Below are 19,223 nucleotides of genomic sequence, written 5' to 3' on the forward strand. Positions count from 1 at the left end.
ATGCAAAAATAAATTTGCATAAAAAATGTAATTAATTCCACACTGAATAGTAGAATAAACGCTTTCTGAGGTTTATCCTGATAAAGGTCTTGTTTATCTCATCTTCCAGGCTTTCTGTAGGCAATACAGGGTGTCACTGTACAGGAAATGCCATAGGCCTGCTGTAGGCTGTAATGATAATTATAAAATATTTTTGTGCTCTTGGGAGAAGTTACACACTTATAAACTAAAACTGAGATTGTTGCCACAGTGTATTGTGTTTTCCTAAGATCATCATATCACTATGGGCAAGTGTTCATTTTAGCAAAAACTTAAATGAATGAATCATTATTAAATGGTTAATGCCATCATCATTTACTGCAGCATTTCTGGGTCCAGGTCTTTACTTAATTATATCGTAACAAATTATTGTTATATACTGCTGGGAAGTGTTGTGATTTTAAACCAAGTATATATTGCATTCTATGTGGTATGAAAATCTTAAACTTAACATGGTGAACCATGCAGAAACCCGGTAAGTAACTGGCTGACTTAAATATTTTGTGTGTGAATGTCCATGTTTTAAACTTTAAACTAAACTAAACATTTTCAATGACGAGTGATGTTTTTTTGTTTTACAGCTCCGACGACATAGACTATCGTTCTTCTCATACCAACATTGCCCAGGCTAGCTCTGTCCCCTTTGCACCACCACAGATGGCAGTCTCTGCATCCATGCCATGGCTCGGCAGTGGGCAGACCAGCATGGGAGCCAGTGTGGTACGAGTCTATGCACTGCAAACACAGATGGACACAAAGACACGAGAAGTGGAAACTAAGTTCTGTTTTGATCCCTATAGATGGCATTGAATATGTGCTGTCACACTGCAGTCTTTGTATTTCGAATGTCTGTGCTCCACAATAGATGCATTAGTAAAGTTTTAGATTTAATTTTCTTTGGTGTGAGAGACCTTGGTTCAAATCCACTGTTGGACACCAATGAGCAAGACACTTAACCCCTAGTTGCTCCAGAGGCGTGCATGTATAGCAATTGTACGTCGCTTTGGATAAAAGCGTCAGCTAAATGAATAAATGTTCATGTTATTAACACCAAACATAAACAGGAAGGCAATTGACTACTAGGATTTAACTCTGCAGGTTGTACCCCCTGCACATTTTCAGTAGACGTTTGTATTTTTTATTTTATCAATGTTTTGTCAAACTGAGTCATGCCGCCTAAACAGTTCCCTGCTGAGTCTATGGAGGCTGATACAAAGAAGGGGTGCGTTTGCATGGCAGAGATGGACGCATATAAACACAGATAGCAGCCACTCTCACAGCCGGCTACCCAAGGTACAGATTTGCGTCACACTTAAACACAGTCAGGGTTCTCCATGTCCTAGCCATGTTGACGTTGTTGAGTGTGAGACACTTAAGGAAGACTGGACAGAGGATGTCTTACAGGTTCAGCATATTACAGAAAGGGGTTTTCTTGATTGTGCAGTGGTGTTTGGTTAGTGGAGATTGATAGTCAGTCGATCCTCATCTTCTGATGTGCAGCATATCATGACAGCAACAGTGGACACTCAAGAGGATGTATGAGTGGTCTTTGAGTCTATAATATATAAAGCACAGACTTTCAGTTAAGGTGAAAGCTCTGAAAGCAGATGAAATCAGTTTAATTTTAGTTGGTGTAATTCGGCTTATTAATATTCAAATGTTCATATCGTGTTTTCTTTTTGTTTTTTTGTACCAGTGAGCAAGTGATCTTTTTTTTATTAAAACAAGAGAAACCTCTGACTTATTTGTTTGTCAGTTTAACAGCATCATCGATAAGCATTTATCATTAAACAAATTCCTACAGAACACAGGTGAAGGTTTTTTTACCTAAAATCTATAATTCATCTTCTTAACATTATGCGTTGTGAGATAAACTGAAGTTTTTATTGATGTTTTTCAGATTATGAAAAGGAATCTAAATAATGTGAAGCGAATGACATCCCATCCCATCTATCAGTATTGTAAGTGCCCACACTGAAGCCTTTGCATATGAGGCCATCACCAGTATACAGTTTATTTGTGATCATCTTTTGGTAAATTTCTCTCCCCCTCTGTCTGCCTCCATCTCTCTCCCTTCGCCTTTTCTCTCTGTATGTTTGTGTGTGTGTGCACGCTTCAGACATGACAGGGGCTCAGGACGGTAGTGTGAGAATGTTTGAATGGAACAGACCTCAGCAGCTCATTTGCTTCAGACAAGCAGGCAATGCTAGAGTCACCCGGCTGTATTTCAACTCCCAGGGCAATAAGGTACACACACACACACACACACACACACACACACACACACACACACACACACACACACACACACACACACACACACACACACACACACACACACACACACACACACAAACATATTGCAACATCTGTGTTTTATCTATTTGGTGTGATTGTTCTGATTGCTCTGTCCTCTTCTTGAAGTGTGGAGTTGCTGACGGAGAGGGCTTCCTCAGTCTCTGGCAGGTCAACCAGACTTCGTCCAACCCCAAACCCTACCTGGTGAGGTCACCTCCCACCTCCTTAATCACCACCCCAGCACACTCCTATACATCTTTAGACCAACAAAACCCTAAATATGAATCATTAAAGTGAATATATTTGTTTTACTTGTCCTTTTCTTGCCGACAGAGTTGGCAGTGCCACACTAAGACCTGCGGTGATTTTGCCTTCATCACGTCCTCCAGCCTCATCGCCACGGCTGGGCAGTCCAATGATAACAGGTCTGCATCTGCACTGAGAAACAACACTATTAAACCAACACTAATCTTTCTCTGTTGGTATTGACTGTCTTATATTATCCTTGGTTTACTTTATCCACAGAAATGTTTGCCTGTGGGATACTCTGATTTCACCTAGCAATACCATGGTCCACGGTAATAAATCCCGAATGCAAACAAGCGTATTTTAATGATTTTTCCTTGCATACAGTTGTTTTGTGATCCAATTTCACATTTCTTCCCACCCACCCCTTCAGCGTTCCCCTGCCATGAGAACGGGGCCACTGTGCTGCAGTATGCTCCTAGACAGCAGCTGCTGATCACTGGAGGCAGAAAGGGCTTTGTGTGTGTGTTTGACATCCGCCAGAGGCAGCTGCTCCACACTTTCCAGGCCCATGACTCAGCTATCAAGGCCCTTGCACTGGATGCCTTTGAGGACTTCTTTGTTACTGGCTCTGCAGAGGGCAACATGAAGGTGACACGTGCTCCATCACTCACTTACTGACAAAACATAATTTTCTACAGTAATACTTTTATTGTGAAGTGAGGATTAATGTCTTATTTAGAGTACAGACCTACTTGATAAAATCAGAAAATCGCTTGATGAATGAAATGGTGAAAAAACTGCAAAGGCAGTCATCCCGCCCATTATTAATAAGCTCCGGTAATCCGACATCCCCTGCATAAACAGCACCCTATTGTAGCTGACCCATCCGATGGTTGGAGAGGCAAGGCACTTCTCAAATCAATGGCTACACAGGGCTCACCACTAACTTTGAAAAGTGGTTGCCAGGCTGGCAACCAGGCATCAGCTTGGCATTTTAGGCACCTTTATATTTTGAGTGATTAAGTAACTCTACAGTTTAATAATGAAAAGGTTACATAAAAGAATGTTTAAAGAGTTGAAGTTAGAGGTGTTCATCTGCCGGTCAGTGGGGGTACCTGCTCTTGCAGCCTCCACTGCATTATGTTGTTGTGCTGCCTGCTCATGTTGCTTTAAGCTCCAGTGCTTGTCTAGTCCCATTGTTTTGTTGGATGTGCTGCCTTGAACTAGTGAACTTGATGTGCTATCGAGGTGTATGTTGTACATGCTTTGCAGTATAATTTTCCGTCCAGCTCAAAGATAATGTATTATTTCGCTACCCAAGATACAAATTTCCTTTTTGTTTTTCATTCAGATTCATCTGGTTCTTCAGTTGAATCAATTTGCACATTCATTTGTTAGTTGAACTTTTCACCCCACCATCAAGTGGTTGTACCAGAACAGGTTTACATACATATTTTTTCATACTGCACATTGCTGCAGCACCTCTTTTTACCCTGTGGCTTGAACGCTCCGTTTTAGCTACCGAGTGAATCATCTCACTTCTATTTGATCATGTTGGCAGTTGCACATGCGCAGTACCTAGTTAAGAACTACTAGCCAATCAGAAGCAGAGTAGGGTGGGTCTGTAACCACGGCTTCGGTTCAGCTGGACATGTTCCTGAAACAGCTTCGCAACCTAGGACTGGAACAAGAGTTTCAGAGTGATGAGTTATTAAGGCAGTTCAGGATTTGTGTTTCTGTGGTAAGTTTGGGCTTATTTGCTCCAAAGTATATTAATTGATAAAATCACCAAGTGGCAGCGGCGTGACGTGCCAGAAACAACAGGTTCTGAGATATCTATTCACAGAGCAATGTCTAAGACACAATTTCCACCAAAAAACATGACAACTTTCAGGAGGCTTAGCCTTTCGTAGCCTCTTCATAGCGCCGAGTTCTGCTCATGATACCATGCTGGTTATGGTGAGACTTTAGTTAGCTTGATTATCAAGTGTTATTAATTGGATGAACTTGTTTTGGACAAAAATTATTTTCACACCACAGTGTCACAGCACTCACAGTGAATTTGGCACTTGACAGTGGCTTTTGCAGGCTCCGCATAATGTAAATAACAAAGAACAGTAGACTGGTGTGAAAAGAAGAAAAGATACTTAACAACCGTTCCATCCTCTCTCCCTCTACTTTCTCTGTCTCCAGGTGTGGAAGTTAGCCGGCCACGGGCTCATGCACTCTTTTAGCACCGAGCATGCCAAGCAGTCCATCTTCCGCAACATCGGTGCAGGCGTCATGCAGGTAGAGACGCGTCCCGGTAACCGCATCTTCACCTGTGGAGCAGACGGCACCCTGAAGATGAGGGTCCTCCCTGACCGCTACAATATCCCCAGCAGCTTGGTCGATATCCTGTAACGCCGAATTCCAGTTTTGAGTGTCCAAAGAGGAAAGAGACAGAAAGATAAAACACAAAAAGCTTACGTAATACTCACTAGGCATTAATAGTATAATTGATGGGGAAGAGTTGGTCAAAAGATCACCATGCTTTTGGCATCTTTCAGAGTGTGCAGTGTTCATGGGTTTACTGGTGATGTAAATCATATACAGAATGAAAAACGGAGCTGCAAATATTTTATTTCCTCAAAGGTTGAAAGCAAAGTTACAAGCAAAAGGTATCATACTTGATTTTAAAGCTAGATTTATTGTAATTTTATTGAAGAATCTCTACTCTTAGAGTGTGTCCATAGGGAAGCTATGCATGTCCTGTTCTCGTTACGCAGTGCAATCACAGGTCTATTGATAGTGCTCTGTAAAAGTGCTCAAGCAAAAATTTTAAAAGTGTGTAACTGTCGTCATTTTGTGCCCACAGCTGAAATCTCTTAGCATCTACTGTATCCAGCACTGTGGTTTGTTATTAAGTCAGTGGTTTCCAGTGTGAATCGAGTTGTTGGAATCTGCATTTTGTTTAAATGGTTTTGCTCCCCCCCCCCCCCCCCCCCCCCCCCCCCCCTTTTTCTCAGCCCTTATGGAAGAGTTGATGCTCCTATAGTGACAACCCCTGCCCTCACCCTCTATTTCACTGGCTGCCCATCACTCACTCTGGCCTCTCCAGGTTTGGGCTAGACCCAGCCTGGTTTGGTCCCCAAGTGTGTGGTCACACTGCTGTGTCTGCCATCTGTATGCCTGCCTGCCCACCTGCCCTCAAATGCCTGTTTGTGTGGCAGACTCACTGCTAGAACATTTCTGTTTGAAAGATGATTTGTTTTACTCCTGTGACTGTGATTTCAGTGTTTCCATCTGTCTGGTCCAAAGCTGAACGCCCACCCACCCAGAGCAGAAACACAAAGGTTCACTTCTGGTTTTGCACAAGATATTCTTGAATTTGTTTTTGTTTTTTTATTAACTATACTTTTATTATTTGACTTATTTATATGTTTGTGTGTTTGATTGGTTGACCATTCCTTTGTAAATCTATTTAATGTATTGCCTTTTTATTTTAGGAATGTAAGGGGTTTTACTGTATCTCCTGGGAGATGTGCAACACAGTCTACTGTATGTAAGTGTGTGTTACCTCGCTAGTTGTTTTTACTGTTTTATCCATAAGGAATAGATATTTGCACTCAAATTCTGGAGACACTAAAAGTTTATTTCAAATAAATACGTTATTGAAGAAGAAACTGTTAAATACAAATGAATGTCTGGCTTTATTTGGCCTAGTAGTAAAAAGTTTAAAATAGTTTTAATATATAAATTATATAAATATATATATATATATGAAATACCACAACAGCTTGTACAAACATGAAAGCATTTCTTTATTTTTGGTTTGTATCATACCAGCTGGATTAGTTGTAACTTTTGTTAAGTGTATGTATGGTATTTATTAAAGAGATTTGTGTTTCTCTCCCTCTTTCTGCCCACTATGTGTACTGTATGTGTTTTACCGATGGTCCTACTGGTGTCTGGTGTGTATGTGTGTGTGCATGTAATAATGCAAAAGAAGCCAATATCATGGGTAGACGCTTATTAGGGCACTTGAGCCTGGAGGTGTGTGAGAGAACAGGTCATTGTCAGAGTTTTACCTTTGTAAAGTGAATAAATTCTTTTTATTTCATCAGGGTGATATGGCACTGTTTTTCTTTCTTTTCTGTCGAGAGGAATAAGTAACCAGGGACCATGCTTCATTACAAATGCAGGTGGACTATCTATACAGAATGTCAGTGGGGATAACATATCTATATAAAAAAATACATAAAAGATCATAGTCATGCAAATACACTAAATAATTAACAACTTACAACAAAGAGTTATAAGTTCAATTTGTATAAATTGTGAACTGTTTGATACGAAATGATATAATGTTTTCACACCATTAGTAACTCCAAAATCTCTTGTGTACATTGCGGATAGGATATAAATATAGCAGTATTTATTTTTGACAGTATCACAATAATTATGGACCAAAAACTGATTTCCCTCTAGTGAAACTTGTTTTTAGCATGTGACAGCAATGCTCTACCGGTTGATAAAGTTGAGACTGAGGTGTACATCTCTCTTGAAAACCTTAAAATTATTACTATAATATCCAAAGATGGAGTGAATAGTTGGTCAGCAGGCATTTTGCTCACTATGTAGCAGTTATGTCTGCATGTTGTCTGTCATGTTCCGACAGGATGTTTCTCACTCATCAGAGATGAAGTGGACCACGTAGAGCCTGACGTAGCTGTGGTCCCACACATACAGGTGTCTGTCCTTGGGGCTGTAGGAGAGCATCGCCAGCACTCCACCTGGAGACCTCAAGTCAAAAGTCACATTGACTGGCTTTCCCTTCAGCAGGTCGAAAGCAAAGGTGACTCTGGTGTCCTTTGTGTCGGTGACATACAAGACACCACAGGCGATGAAGGCATTGCCCGCCTTGGTGCGGGGGTAAGTGGTGTTGATGTAGGATGTGACAGAGAAGGTCTTCTGGTCCAGCTGGGCCACCATGATGCTCTCATCTACACTGGAGGCAAAAATCAGCCACAAGCCGTTCTCATCTGCTGCCAGTTTGAAGTATGTCTTGGAGTTGTGGAGCAGGTAGGCGAGATTGTGGTACAAAGCATTGTCTATAGTGAGAGTGTGAAGCCTCTTGGTATCAAAGTCAAATCTGTAAACAAACAAGCAGTGAGTTGTTAACCGGAGGCATTGGAATAAATGGAAACGATAGCAAAGCATTGCACTGTGTTGGTCCTACCTGGCAATGCTGGAAGTACCAGCAATATGATAATAGAACGAACCATTGTGGACCGTGTGTCCGCAGCCTTGGTAGAACTTTCTAACATCCACAATGTCACTGCTGCTGTTCTGGAAGGAGGCAATGCTTTTATACTCCTTCACCACACGACCTGGGGGCATGACGAGCAAAATGTTCACTGCAAACTGCTTTAATAAAACTGTGCAGCTTTTAGATCCTATAGTCTAACATTCCTGTAGGAGATTTGACACACAGAGCCTTGACCTGGATTTGAAAGACAAAGTTTAATATCACTTCTATCAGTATCCATGCAGATGGTCCTCTGTAACCAACCTACCAGAAAAGTGTTCTGCCACCCATATTCGCTCATCATTTAGCTGAGCGGTGTCTTTCATCCATGTGCCAAATGTGCTCTCCATCTTTGTCACATTCCTGGGGTTGATCAGAGACTTAATCAGGCACTCTGAGGGGAAACAAAATAACAAGCTTAAATGCTCTCTACCACATAGCATGTACTGAGCATGTAGACTAACTTCTCTGAAAACCCACCGTTCTTCTTAGCTGGCCTGTCATGTAGTTTCACAGCCTCCTTTACAGACGACTTTTCATCATTTGAAACTGCGTGTAAGGGCCCTGTTAGAAACAAGTTCATCTTACATTATTCACCCTGATCAGGTGTGTAGCCCTACTTGACTAAACAATCTCACCACAAGGTCCAGGTAGTAGCTGTTCTGGTGCTTTCGATCATGTCACACGATCATCCTCAGCGGATCTTCTCCCCATCTGCTGAAGGAAGATTGTTTGATATGATCGAGAGCACCAGCTATCAGCTGATGAGATTGTTTTGACAGCTACTGTTTCCAAGGTTAAGGATGACCTTTCAATCTCAACTGTTTGATAAAGGTCAAAAAAGGGCTCTTACTCAGGGTCTGAGCGGCCTGAAGGTTGGCTCGGTGGTGCCTTATTCTGGGAGGCCCCTGAGGGCCTGGAGGTCCAGGAGGGCCCATAAGGCCAGGAGGTCCTGGAGGACCAGGAGGACCAGGAGGACCTGCACAAGAAGAGAGGACAACATCTAAACTCTCTGGGTGTAAAAGTAGATTATTGTGAGGATGTTCCAGATCTGAAAGAAATGTTTGCAATTGTTTACATCCAACATTATTTTCATTTAAAGTTAGGGATGAAAAACAGTTCAAGTGACACCAAGTCATGGGTTTTAAAGCTCTACTTGCCCTCAATAATGACGTCATTGGATGGTTGTCCGTTCTCTCCAGGCGGACCAGGCTCTCCTCGCTCTCCTTTTTCACCTGGTTCTCCTGTCTCACCTGGCAGCCCTGAGGAGGACATTATGCAAAATGGCTCTAAGACTGCATTCATGTCCTCAATACACTTTGCCCTATTGTTAAAATTGTTATGAATTATTCCATTGACTTGCTCGGGTGAATCACGCCATCCACTGTGGAGGAGAACAGAGCGAAGTGGGAGAATATTTCTGGTTCATTTAGCCAAAGCCCATATTAGCTGAGAATGTGGTTAGAAAGACAGCTGTTTCAAGCTCTTCAGTCATTTATATATTACAAGTAGAATCCACTGTGAAAAAAATCTGATGTCATTATGATACATGGATATATCAGGAAACCGGGTGTGCTGGTATGTTTTGAGTTTTTATCTTTGTGTGCTTTTTGGTGTTTTAACCCGCAGGTTACACTCAACCCTGTGACTTGTACATTGTACCCGTAGTTCTTCACTAAAATGTCCAGCATTGCCCGAGGTTTAAATAAAAACGGATGGTGAGTAAAAACAGAATATGCTCACTATTTCCTTACCTTTTTTCCCTCTTTTCCCATCAGCCCCGGGCAGTCCATTCAGTCCTGGGATGCCATCAGTCCCATTGTGGCCGGGCATACCGTCCGCACCAGGCAAACCTGCAGTAACACAAAGAAATCTTCACCACAGGCTGAATGGAAAAACACATTTCAGCAAATATATGGGTCACTAAATCACAAAGGAGACACAGTACAGCTAGAATTTAAATTTGGATCCAGAATTAAGAGTTCACTTGCCAGGAGGTCCTGGGGGTCCTGCAACAGAAGGTTTGAAGATGTTGGTGAATAAAATTTGATATTATGGACATGAGTAGGTAGTTTGAAGTATGTGAGTGAGACATACCGGCTATACAGACTCCCTTGGTGCTGTTGCAAATGTCTATCAATAATTTGATCTGCAGAGTAAAAATATATGCATTTAATTTTTAGCAACATGGTCAGATTAACCAACTACAGGGCCCTGAAGCAAAAATGAGCTATGATGCCCCCATTGACCCCTCCCGTTTCAGCAGTGATGGAAGAAGCATTAAGATCCTTTACTTAAGTAAAAGTAGCAATAATACTACTATAAAAATACACCATTACAAATAAAACCTAAAATGTTACGTAAGTATTATCAGCAAAATATATTTAAAGTATCAAAAGTAAAAGGACTCTTGCAGCAGCAATGTCTATAGCTGTGTTTTTATAATATAGGATTTTTATTTCTGATACTAAACATTTAAGAAACATGTTATTGCTGTAGCCAATCAAACTAAACTTAAATGCTGTTAGGCAATTTATAAACATTAATATTTATAAATATTTATTGATTTTGATCATGTTTTGTGTGTAGAATCTTGATCTACAAAGTAACTTATAGCTGTCAAATGTGAAGTAAAACATTCAATATTTTCCTCTGATTTTGTGGAGTAGAAGCATAAAATAGCACAAAATAGAAATACTCAAGTACATACAAGTATCTAAAAAATTTACTTGTGCCAAGAGATTACGTAATAATGCTGGTTGAAGGCCCCTATTATTTCAGTTTGTACTGTGCTAGTGGAGCATTAGGCATCACTAAGCAAATTTACAATTAATCAAATTACCATAAACTGGAACTGAAACCTTGATGCCCCTGATGGTCACAGGCCCCAGGACCAGTGCACATTTTAAACAGTTGGTGTTCCAACATTAGTCAGGAATGACAAAATAATGTTTTCACATTTATAAATCTATTTGCCTGCATTCCCTCACTCTTTCTATCTCATCTACAATCCACCAGCAGGTATCTCATCTCACCGGGACCATGGAGTAAGTCATCATCATCATCATGTCATCCTGCATGTGTGCCTTGTGGTAACTCTGGCTGTGTCGGTGCTTGTGCTTCAGCTTCATCTTCTTCTCTGTTTCCTCTCCCACCTCCTGGCTGACCTCGTGGTGAAGCTCCTGCTGCAGCTCCTTCTCCAGCTCTTCACTTCGCTTATTTCTGGAGTATTGGTACTGGTGTTGCGGGTGTTCCGCTACGCTTGCCCGCATCCCCGCCGCTCCTCTTGGCACCTCCTGGAGGAACTCCACCACCGAGCTCTGCTCCACCTCAGTCAGCCTTGTCCCTGTCTGCTCTAGCCAGGCACGTTGCTGATTCTGCTGGACCAAGAGCACCAGAAGGCCCACAGAGTTCATCAACGCCACAAGACATGTCCCATACAGCACCATCCGCTGAGGGAGAGTCATGCTGGGGGTTGGGATCCACATGGTTACCACCTCACCTCCTGTTTTCTGAGGATCACCCACCAACTTCAGCATTCACAGGGGGGATACAATTCCAGCACAGCAGTGAACAGACAAAGAAAAGATGAAAGTCAAACAGTGCAGATGTAGTCCAAGATGCTCCTACCGAAAATCAAATCAAACCAAGTTGGACTACTCCAACAGGAAGGAAGTCCTTTGCTTAAATTCAAGGTCCTGTCCAAATTATTTGAAAGCTCCAAATGGAGTCCAGTCAGCTTCAGTGTCTGTGCTCCACCGGGGTGGTCTATCTGAAGGCAGACTGGTAAATACAGTGCTTTTTGTGTTGTTCTCCAAGTGGAGAATGGGGTTGTGTGTACGTGTGTGTGTGTGTGTGTGTGTGTACATGCAAACGCAAACCAGTAATGTAGGAGTGGGCATTACACAATCTTCTGGGCTTGTCTGGGAAGAAACCCCCGCCTGTTCAGTCACCTGATTTATATTCAGCATAACCCATTCTACTGCACTGCCGTGGGCAGACAGACACACATACACACAAACACACACACACGCACACAGAAGGATATGCACATATGTATGATGTACGCATGAAAGCACTCACATACATAACAAAAGCAAAAGCATGAATTCACCAGACAAACTGACTGGTCATTGATGGTTACGTACGTGTTTATTATTATTCTCCCCATCTGCTATTATTATTATTATAACAGAACCAATCACATCACATCAAAATGCATTAACATCATTATAGTTTCCACTGAGTTGGTTTATGCCCTCTCTCCTCTCTTCCCCAACTCCTGTATCCTCCCTTCACTAGTCCCCCTAGGCGCTGGTCCTTGTCACATCCTCATAGTTTCCATCCACCAACTGCAGCAATGACCCATTTCCATTGCTTTGATTTGGGCCAGAAAAGGGACATTTTATTAGACAAATGACAGTTTAGCAGAAATAAAATTCCAGGCATTTCAAACCTTCTTCACTGTTAAAGGGAGTTAGTACTGTCTCTTTTTTTGACTTGTGTAGGTGTATTTTCTATAATTGCCCATGTAACTGCTTCAGTTGCAATACAGTTAATTCCTCTTTGGTGATGTGGAGTTGTGTTTTATTCCTGTAGCTGCCCTACACACACACAAGAGGTAGAGAGAGAGAGAGTAGACATGGAACATTGATGTTAGATTCAGGTCCTGAGTTCTGTTGACCGGACTGTAGTTTGGGCTCCTGCCTGGGGCTGTAGGTCACTGACAGACAGTTGTTGGACAGCCTGAATTGCTCCAGCAGATGTGTAGATGCACACATAAGTCTTGAGGGCACTGAGATGGTTCCTTTGTTGTCTCACATTCACTCATTCAAAAGGCAGAGGAAAGCAACCATTTCTTACATAGATATCTGATTCAAATTTCTCTATGGATTCGATTTTGAACACTGTAATGTTTGCAAAGCTGCTAAATGATTCAGATAAAGCGAGGATTCATTACATCAACATGAACCATGTGGTGTAAATATGTCGACATGTCCACAAAAATCTTCTCCACCTCTTGATTCTTTTGATTGATCTTTTCTGGTTCTGTTTCCTTCTTCCTGTGGTGCAGCTGCTGGGAAAGCAGCCTTATCTCTCTTCCTACCACAGGACTGAGAGGTCCATGTCCGTCTTTGCTGCTCCAGGCCAAGGACAGCCAGATGACATGACGTGTTTTCCTACAAACTTTATCCTCCCACCCACCTAATCTCTTTGAGACTTAGGGTCTTTTTTTTCTTCTTTACACTGTTATCTAAGTAGTTTCACAAGTTCAAAATGTACTATTATTTGAATGCCACAATTCAGCAAAGCCATAGAATAAAATATCAGAATAGATTACATTAAATCAGTAAAATGGCACACAATGGAAAATCAATAAAGAAGTCAATAAAAATTTTAAAAAATGCATTTATTTGATGTCTAAAACAGCCTGAATTTTAATTGAACAAAATGAGAAACTCAGATTTTCAAGTTAAGTATGTTATGTAAGGAAAGTCTATTATGTAAGTGTAGAGATGGAACAAACAATAAAGCCACACTCTCTTTGGCACATGACTCCTAATGTTTTGTGAGAGAGTTGTTCATCTTCTAGCTGTTATCATATCTTTTTGCCAACTTTTTAGTGCTCCTTTAAATCTGACTTGTGGGATCAATTCCTCAGGTTTGTTGTTACACAGTGTATGGTCATTAAATTTTGCTGCATGTCATACCCCTCTGATTTGTTATCATAAGTTAACAAGTTTCTGTTTTACAACATTTACTAAGGAACATCTAATCATACTCTTCAACCACAGTGGTCAGATACATGTACATGTGGAACGTCCCCTCTGTACAAGCAGGGTGATAATGTAAAAGTGAAGGTAAAAAAGGGCGTACATCATACATGTAAGTACTTTTCTCCATCTTTCCATTAGTCGCGTTTGTTCAAATCTGAACAACTCCCCACTTATGTGGTGGAGACAAAGATGTGGTTGACCACAACTCAGAGCCCAGAGACAAGGTTACATTAACTTCTGTTTTTGGAAAAAACAGGGCAGTTGTCTCAGCTTAATCATGCAGAACAATCTAGGTCTAAGCCATCGTACAGGGCATCGTTATCAAGGCCAGGCCTCAAAACACAGTCGGCCAATTGAACAGTGCACATTCTTGGACTCGAAAGTGGGCGGTGAGTGAATTCACTGAGTCCTTTATACGGAACGAGCAAATGGAACAAACAGCATTGGCTTTGTCACAAACTGCTAAATAATAAAATTAAAGAAAATAAAAGAAAGACACAGAAGATGCGTCTGCAGAAATATTAAAGTTTGATGAAACAAAAAATAACCAAAAAACAATAATAGTACATAGTGGTGTCAGTGCCAAGACAGAGGTTAAAAATACTGAGGTCAAAAGTTTGAGCAGAGACCTGAAACATTTTCCTAAAGTACTATTAATTTAGATGTTTCATTGTTTTTCATTAATACAACAGTTTCACAACAAAACAAGAGTTCTCATCGTTTCACCCTGTTTTCAATTCTGGTGAGGAAAATTGTTGCATCGGTGTACAGTTTATATTAATTTATGTATTTCTTAATTTTCCTAGGCTAGAATAAAAAAGAAAATTCTCTAACATTTAATGATCTTGGGTATAGAAAATATGGTATCTGCCTTTAAAACCCCCATTATGTATAACTTTTTTTAAATAGAAAATCAACTGCGTTTGAGGTCTCCGATTCCTCCCCAAAATATGGTAGCTACAGCCCTGAGTCAGTGAGGCACAAGAGCTGCTACAGAGCTTAGAACTACAGAACGCATAGTCATCTCCTAATAATAGTCAGTGTATGTGATTTTGTTTTCTTAACTTCATGTTTAAAGCTGCCCACTGCTCTGCCTCTCCACCTACTGGTAGTCTGATAGAGGAATCTGGGAGTAATCATAAATACTGTCAATTCTAAACAGTCCCTCCAAATAAGAGATTGTAATGAGAGCCTAAGTATAGTATATACTATTTTTTAAAAACTGTGAACATTTTTAAATGTATAATTTAACTATAGCTTTCCCTTGTTTTTCTTTCTTTTATAGAAAAAAAAATCTGAGAAAACTGATGTAAAAATGTTTCTTGAAATAACAGAGAATTTAATTTTGTAAGAAAGATAAAGCTGTAATAATAATAATAATTATAATAACATGATGTTTTGTAGGATTTCCAATCAGATTCTTTTGATGTTCAAAGGAAGAGCAAAACTTGCTTCTCATCACCAAAATGTCAAATACAATGTTTGAAAGAAGCTTTTGCCAACATAGGAATGCACCACATGCAACTACTGAACTAAATCCTGTACGCTCAAGGGCACAGGCACAAATCCAACCCGTCAAGGTTACGAGTGTAATGTTTACCATTTTCCTGCTCTGTTGTGGCTTTTGCATTACCCTGACCTGGCTCGTAACCAGCACAGACAACATATAAAGAGAAAGCCCACGATTGTTGAGGCAACTTTCATCACTCAGTGCAGTCGCTGGGTTTGTGCATTCGTGTGTAGGTTGTCTTAAATCTGCCTTCTCATGGATCTGATTTCTGCTTGTGAATGGGCGATGACTCCTGTAGGTTTGGATGCCATGGCGGCAAACCTGGTATCCATGTCCCCGAATGCCACTGCAGTGGGATCAACGGGCATCTCTGTGGCAACCAGAACCCTAATATTGCTTTTCTGTCTGCTGCTGGTTGCCTGGAGCCACACAGACAAAAAAAGTGTACCAGGTAGGTGACATATCTGGACACTTTAACAGTTTCTTTCCTTGTGCTGGCGCAGTTTATGTTACTATTTTAACCTCATCGCTGAATTAGCTATAAGCTGATATACATTTATTGCCATTTACCTCGACAGGTCCTTCTTTCTGTCTGGGTTTGGGGCCACTTCTGTCATATGTAAGATTCCTCTGGACTGGTATAGGCACAGCCAGCAACTACTACAACAAGAAGTATGGAGACATTGTCAGAGTTTGGATCAAAGGAGAGGAGACCCTTATACTCAGCAGGTTGGTTATGTCTGTTAATGCTGATGAAAAAAGAAATGGTCAATCCAATTGTAAATTGATTATTTGTAGTTTCATTTATATATATATTTTTTAACATAAGGGCATCAGCGGTGCACCATGTACTGAAGAATGGACATTATACGTCACGTTTTGGGAGCAAGCAGGGACTCAGCTGCATCGGCATGAATGAGCGAGGCATCATATTTAACAATAACGTAAATCTCTGGAAAAAGATACGCACCTATTTTACCAAAGGTAATATTTTAGCCTTTAATCAGCCTTGCAGACTTTCAGATTGATCCAATTATTCAGTGATTTCAGATACTAAATATGTGACTAACATTAATCACTAAAACCTTCATCTTCTGTGTCAGCCCTGACAGGTCCGAGCTTGCAGCAGACAGTGGAGGTTTGCGTCTCCTCCACACAGACTCACTTAGACGGCTTGGACAGTTTGGATCAAGTGGATGTCCTCAGTTTGCTGCGCTGCACTGTGGTCGACATCTCCAACAGACTCTTCCTGGGTGTACCTGTGAGTGGTGAGTAGGCATGCATACATTTCTTACTTAATTTGAGTCATCATCCAAGTTGTAAAATAAGCTTGGGTCAGTTAAGAAACAGTGAATTTATCTTACTCACTACCATGTTATGTTCTTGATACCCTGTGTCCAGAGAAAGAACTTCTGCTGAAGATTCAGAAGTATTTTGACACATGGCAGACGGTGCTGATCAAACCAGATATTTACTTCAAGTTTGACTGGATTCACCAGAGACACAAGACAGCAGCGTGAGTCACTCTACCACTTTATCATTCATATTATCATGTTTTTCATGCATAAACCTATCTTTAGTTGTTGTGACTGGGAGCTTTTTTTATAATCAAGTGTGATATATTTGTTATCTCACAGCCAGGAGCTGCAAGATGCTATAGAGAGCCTTGTAGTACAGAAGAGGCGAGAGGTGGAGCAGGCAGATACACTGGACAACATCAACTTCACCGCAGAGCTCATATTTGCAGAGGTCAGTCTGGGAATTTTTTTTTTTCATTCTTCAAGCCCTTTCAGCACTTCCTCCAACCCATATGTCAGAAATGAAATATAACTTTAACTTTTTTAACTTTTTCTGTGTGTGTGTGTGTGTGTGTTCAGAACCATGGAGAACTGTCTGCAGAGAATGTGAGGCAGTGTGTGCTGGAGATGGTGATCGCAGCACCAGACACTCTGTCCATCAGCCTCTTCTTCATGCTGCTGCTCCTCAAACAAAATCCAGATGTGGAGCTGAAGCTGCTACAGGAGATAGACACTGTTGTAGGTAAGGAGCTTGGAGCATGATGTGTAAAACAAAATACTGTGCAAGTAAGCAAAACAAATGTTTGTCATACACTCAGTTGCCAGTTTATTATGTATAGTACACCTAGCTAAAAGCAATGCAGTCCAATACAACAGTACTGCAATAAATCCTACTCACGAAGGTTGTATTGTTCAGTTTTTGTTGAAGCTGTTTTAGAGACATATAACAGTATGATATGTCATTGCCATTGTCTCGCTATAGGTGAGAGAAAGCTTCAGAACGGGGATGTTCAGAAGTTGCAGCTGCTGGAGAGCTTCATCAATGAATGCTTGCGCTTCCACCCTGTGGTGGACTTCACCATGCGTCGAGCCCTGTCTGATGACATTATAGATGGCTACAGGGTACCGAAGGGCACAAATATCATTCTGAACACCGGCCACATGCACCGGACAGAGTTTTTCCTCAAACCCAATGAATTCAGTTTGGAAAACTTTCAAAAAAATGTAAGTAGATGTATATTTCTTGCTCAGTTGTCCTATCTGCAATCTATCTGAGACTCAAAATAAAATATAATGTAGCCAAAGTTAGAACAATGGTTTGAAATGGGCGGGGCTTGGTGTAAAAGATGATTTGAAACCATGTTTCCATCAGGTTCAACTGTGCCATCTGTCCTCTGCCCCTCCCCATTGTCCTTATTTAGGCCCCGCGTCGTTACTTCCAGCCGTTCGGCTCTGGCCCTCGTGCCTGTGTTGGTAAGCACATCGCCATGATGATGATGAAATCCATCCTGGTGACACTGCTCTCCCAGTTCTCTGTTTGCCCCCATAAGGGCTTGACCCTGGATTGCCTCCCACAGACCAACAACCTCTCCCAGCAGCCTGTAGAGCATCAGCAGGAGGCCGAACATCTCAGCATGAGATTTTTACCCAGGCAGAGAGGTAGCTGGCAAACGCTCTGAGACTCTGACCTATATTGTTTTCTTCATTTGTATCGATACATTTATGCAGAATATATACATATACTACATTATCTCCAATACTTTGTTTATATTATCTTATAACTGTACAAAGCCCACTTTTGTATTTTGGTATGTATTAGCATTGTATTTCTACTTGAACTATTATGCATTATGTGAAATGTAAGTTTAGAAATACTGAAGTAAATGTAAATTATTGTCCTAATATTATGTGTTGTTGTCTTCCTTTTTGCACATTTTCTCATTGTTTTCTGAATGTAATCACGCATATTTAGAATACAAAAAATATGAAGCATTTTTCAAGTAAACACTAACCATTAGTGTAAAAACTCTCTCTTCCTACACCAGCACACACCCTAAACTGAAATTATTTCAACTGTTTATTATTTTACTTCCTGTCTCTTTTTAAAAATATTGATATTTGAAGTCTTATTTGAATTGTCTGCTATTTTCTGTTAGCTGCATTTAGTCTATGGTCTAAATGTGCTATATTAACTAATTTTATTTTATCTAAAAAAGACATTTATGAAAAAAAATTTTAATTTCTTAAAAATCAAGCATAAAAACTCCAACTTTGAAAAGCCAAAGATAAATGCGCCAGAACAATGTCTGAGTATTTACAAATATTGGTCAGGAGGGGGCACTGCAACACATAACGCAATGATGTGGTCGTCAGCACAGTCAAGTATAGCAACCAATCTGTTCATTATGTGCAATTGCTCTCTGCCTCTGGGCAAACGTGGCAATACATTTCACACACAGATGTTTCAATTTGTATTGCTTCCACTCTCTAAGCACCGGGACCACTCAAAGGTTTACGCTGAAGGTCCACAGGAGCTCTACTTGCAAACATGTTTGTTTGGTTGTGTGTTTGAAAGATAAGAGAAACAGAGATGGAGGTATTGAGGTAGAAGCTAAGAGAAAATATTCATGTAGATAAGGCTTTCAGCTGTGCGGTGCAGTTCCTCCAGAGCTGTTAACCATCTGCTGTCTATCAGTGATGCATGAGAGTCTCATTCTCAATTCCACTGACCTGGTACAACTGGGAGCTGCTTGTGCTGTGTA

At 40.8% G+C, this 19,223-nt stretch overlaps 3 protein-coding genes across 3 annotated transcripts in view; 2 read left to right on the forward strand and 1 right to left on the reverse strand.

Moving 5' to 3' along the window:
- dmxl2 (Dmx-like 2) overlaps positions 1-6,688 on the forward strand; it is a gene marked incomplete at its 5' end in the record, with an annotated part of 41,726 nt that extends 35,038 nt beyond the window's left edge. Inside the window, 2 exons of the mRNA XM_046033237.1 lie at positions 3,017-3,234; positions 4,780-6,688. Coding sequence (XP_045889193.1) covers positions 3,017-3,234; positions 4,780-4,989 — 428 coding nt within the window. The remainder of the gene's footprint in view (positions 1-3,016; positions 3,235-4,779) is intronic.
- gldn (gliomedin) lies at positions 6,413-11,546 on the reverse strand. Its single transcript, XM_046032105.1, has 10 exons — positions 10,912-11,546; positions 9,974-10,025; positions 9,868-9,885; positions 9,631-9,729; positions 9,037-9,138; positions 8,730-8,855; positions 8,357-8,440; positions 8,145-8,270; positions 7,808-7,958; positions 6,413-7,720 (listed from the first exon to the last, which is right to left on the reverse strand). The coding sequence occupies exons 1-10, from the start codon at positions 11,413-11,415 to the stop codon at positions 7,255-7,257; spliced, it is 1,728 nt and encodes a 575-aa protein (XP_045888061.1). The 5' UTR covers positions 11,416-11,546; the 3' UTR covers positions 6,413-7,254.
- Positions 11,547-15,378: 3,832 nt separating this feature from the next.
- LOC123958885 (aromatase) lies at positions 15,379-18,329 on the forward strand. Its single transcript, XM_046032604.1, has 9 exons — positions 15,379-15,614; positions 15,742-15,892; positions 15,993-16,147; positions 16,267-16,431; positions 16,565-16,679; positions 16,801-16,912; positions 17,041-17,203; positions 17,444-17,685; positions 17,883-18,329. Exons 1-9 carry the CDS (start codon positions 15,419-15,421, stop codon positions 18,138-18,140), a joined length of 1,557 nt encoding a protein of 518 aa, XP_045888560.1. The 5' UTR covers positions 15,379-15,418; the 3' UTR covers positions 18,141-18,329.
- Positions 18,330-19,223: the final 894 nt, after the last annotated feature.

Source organism: Micropterus dolomieu, linkage group LG20 (genome assembly GCF_021292245.1).
Source record: "Micropterus dolomieu isolate WLL.071019.BEF.003 ecotype Adirondacks linkage group LG20, ASM2129224v1, whole genome shotgun sequence".
In the NCBI taxonomy this organism is placed as follows: Eukaryota; Metazoa; Chordata; class Actinopteri; order Centrarchiformes; family Centrarchidae; genus Micropterus; species Micropterus dolomieu.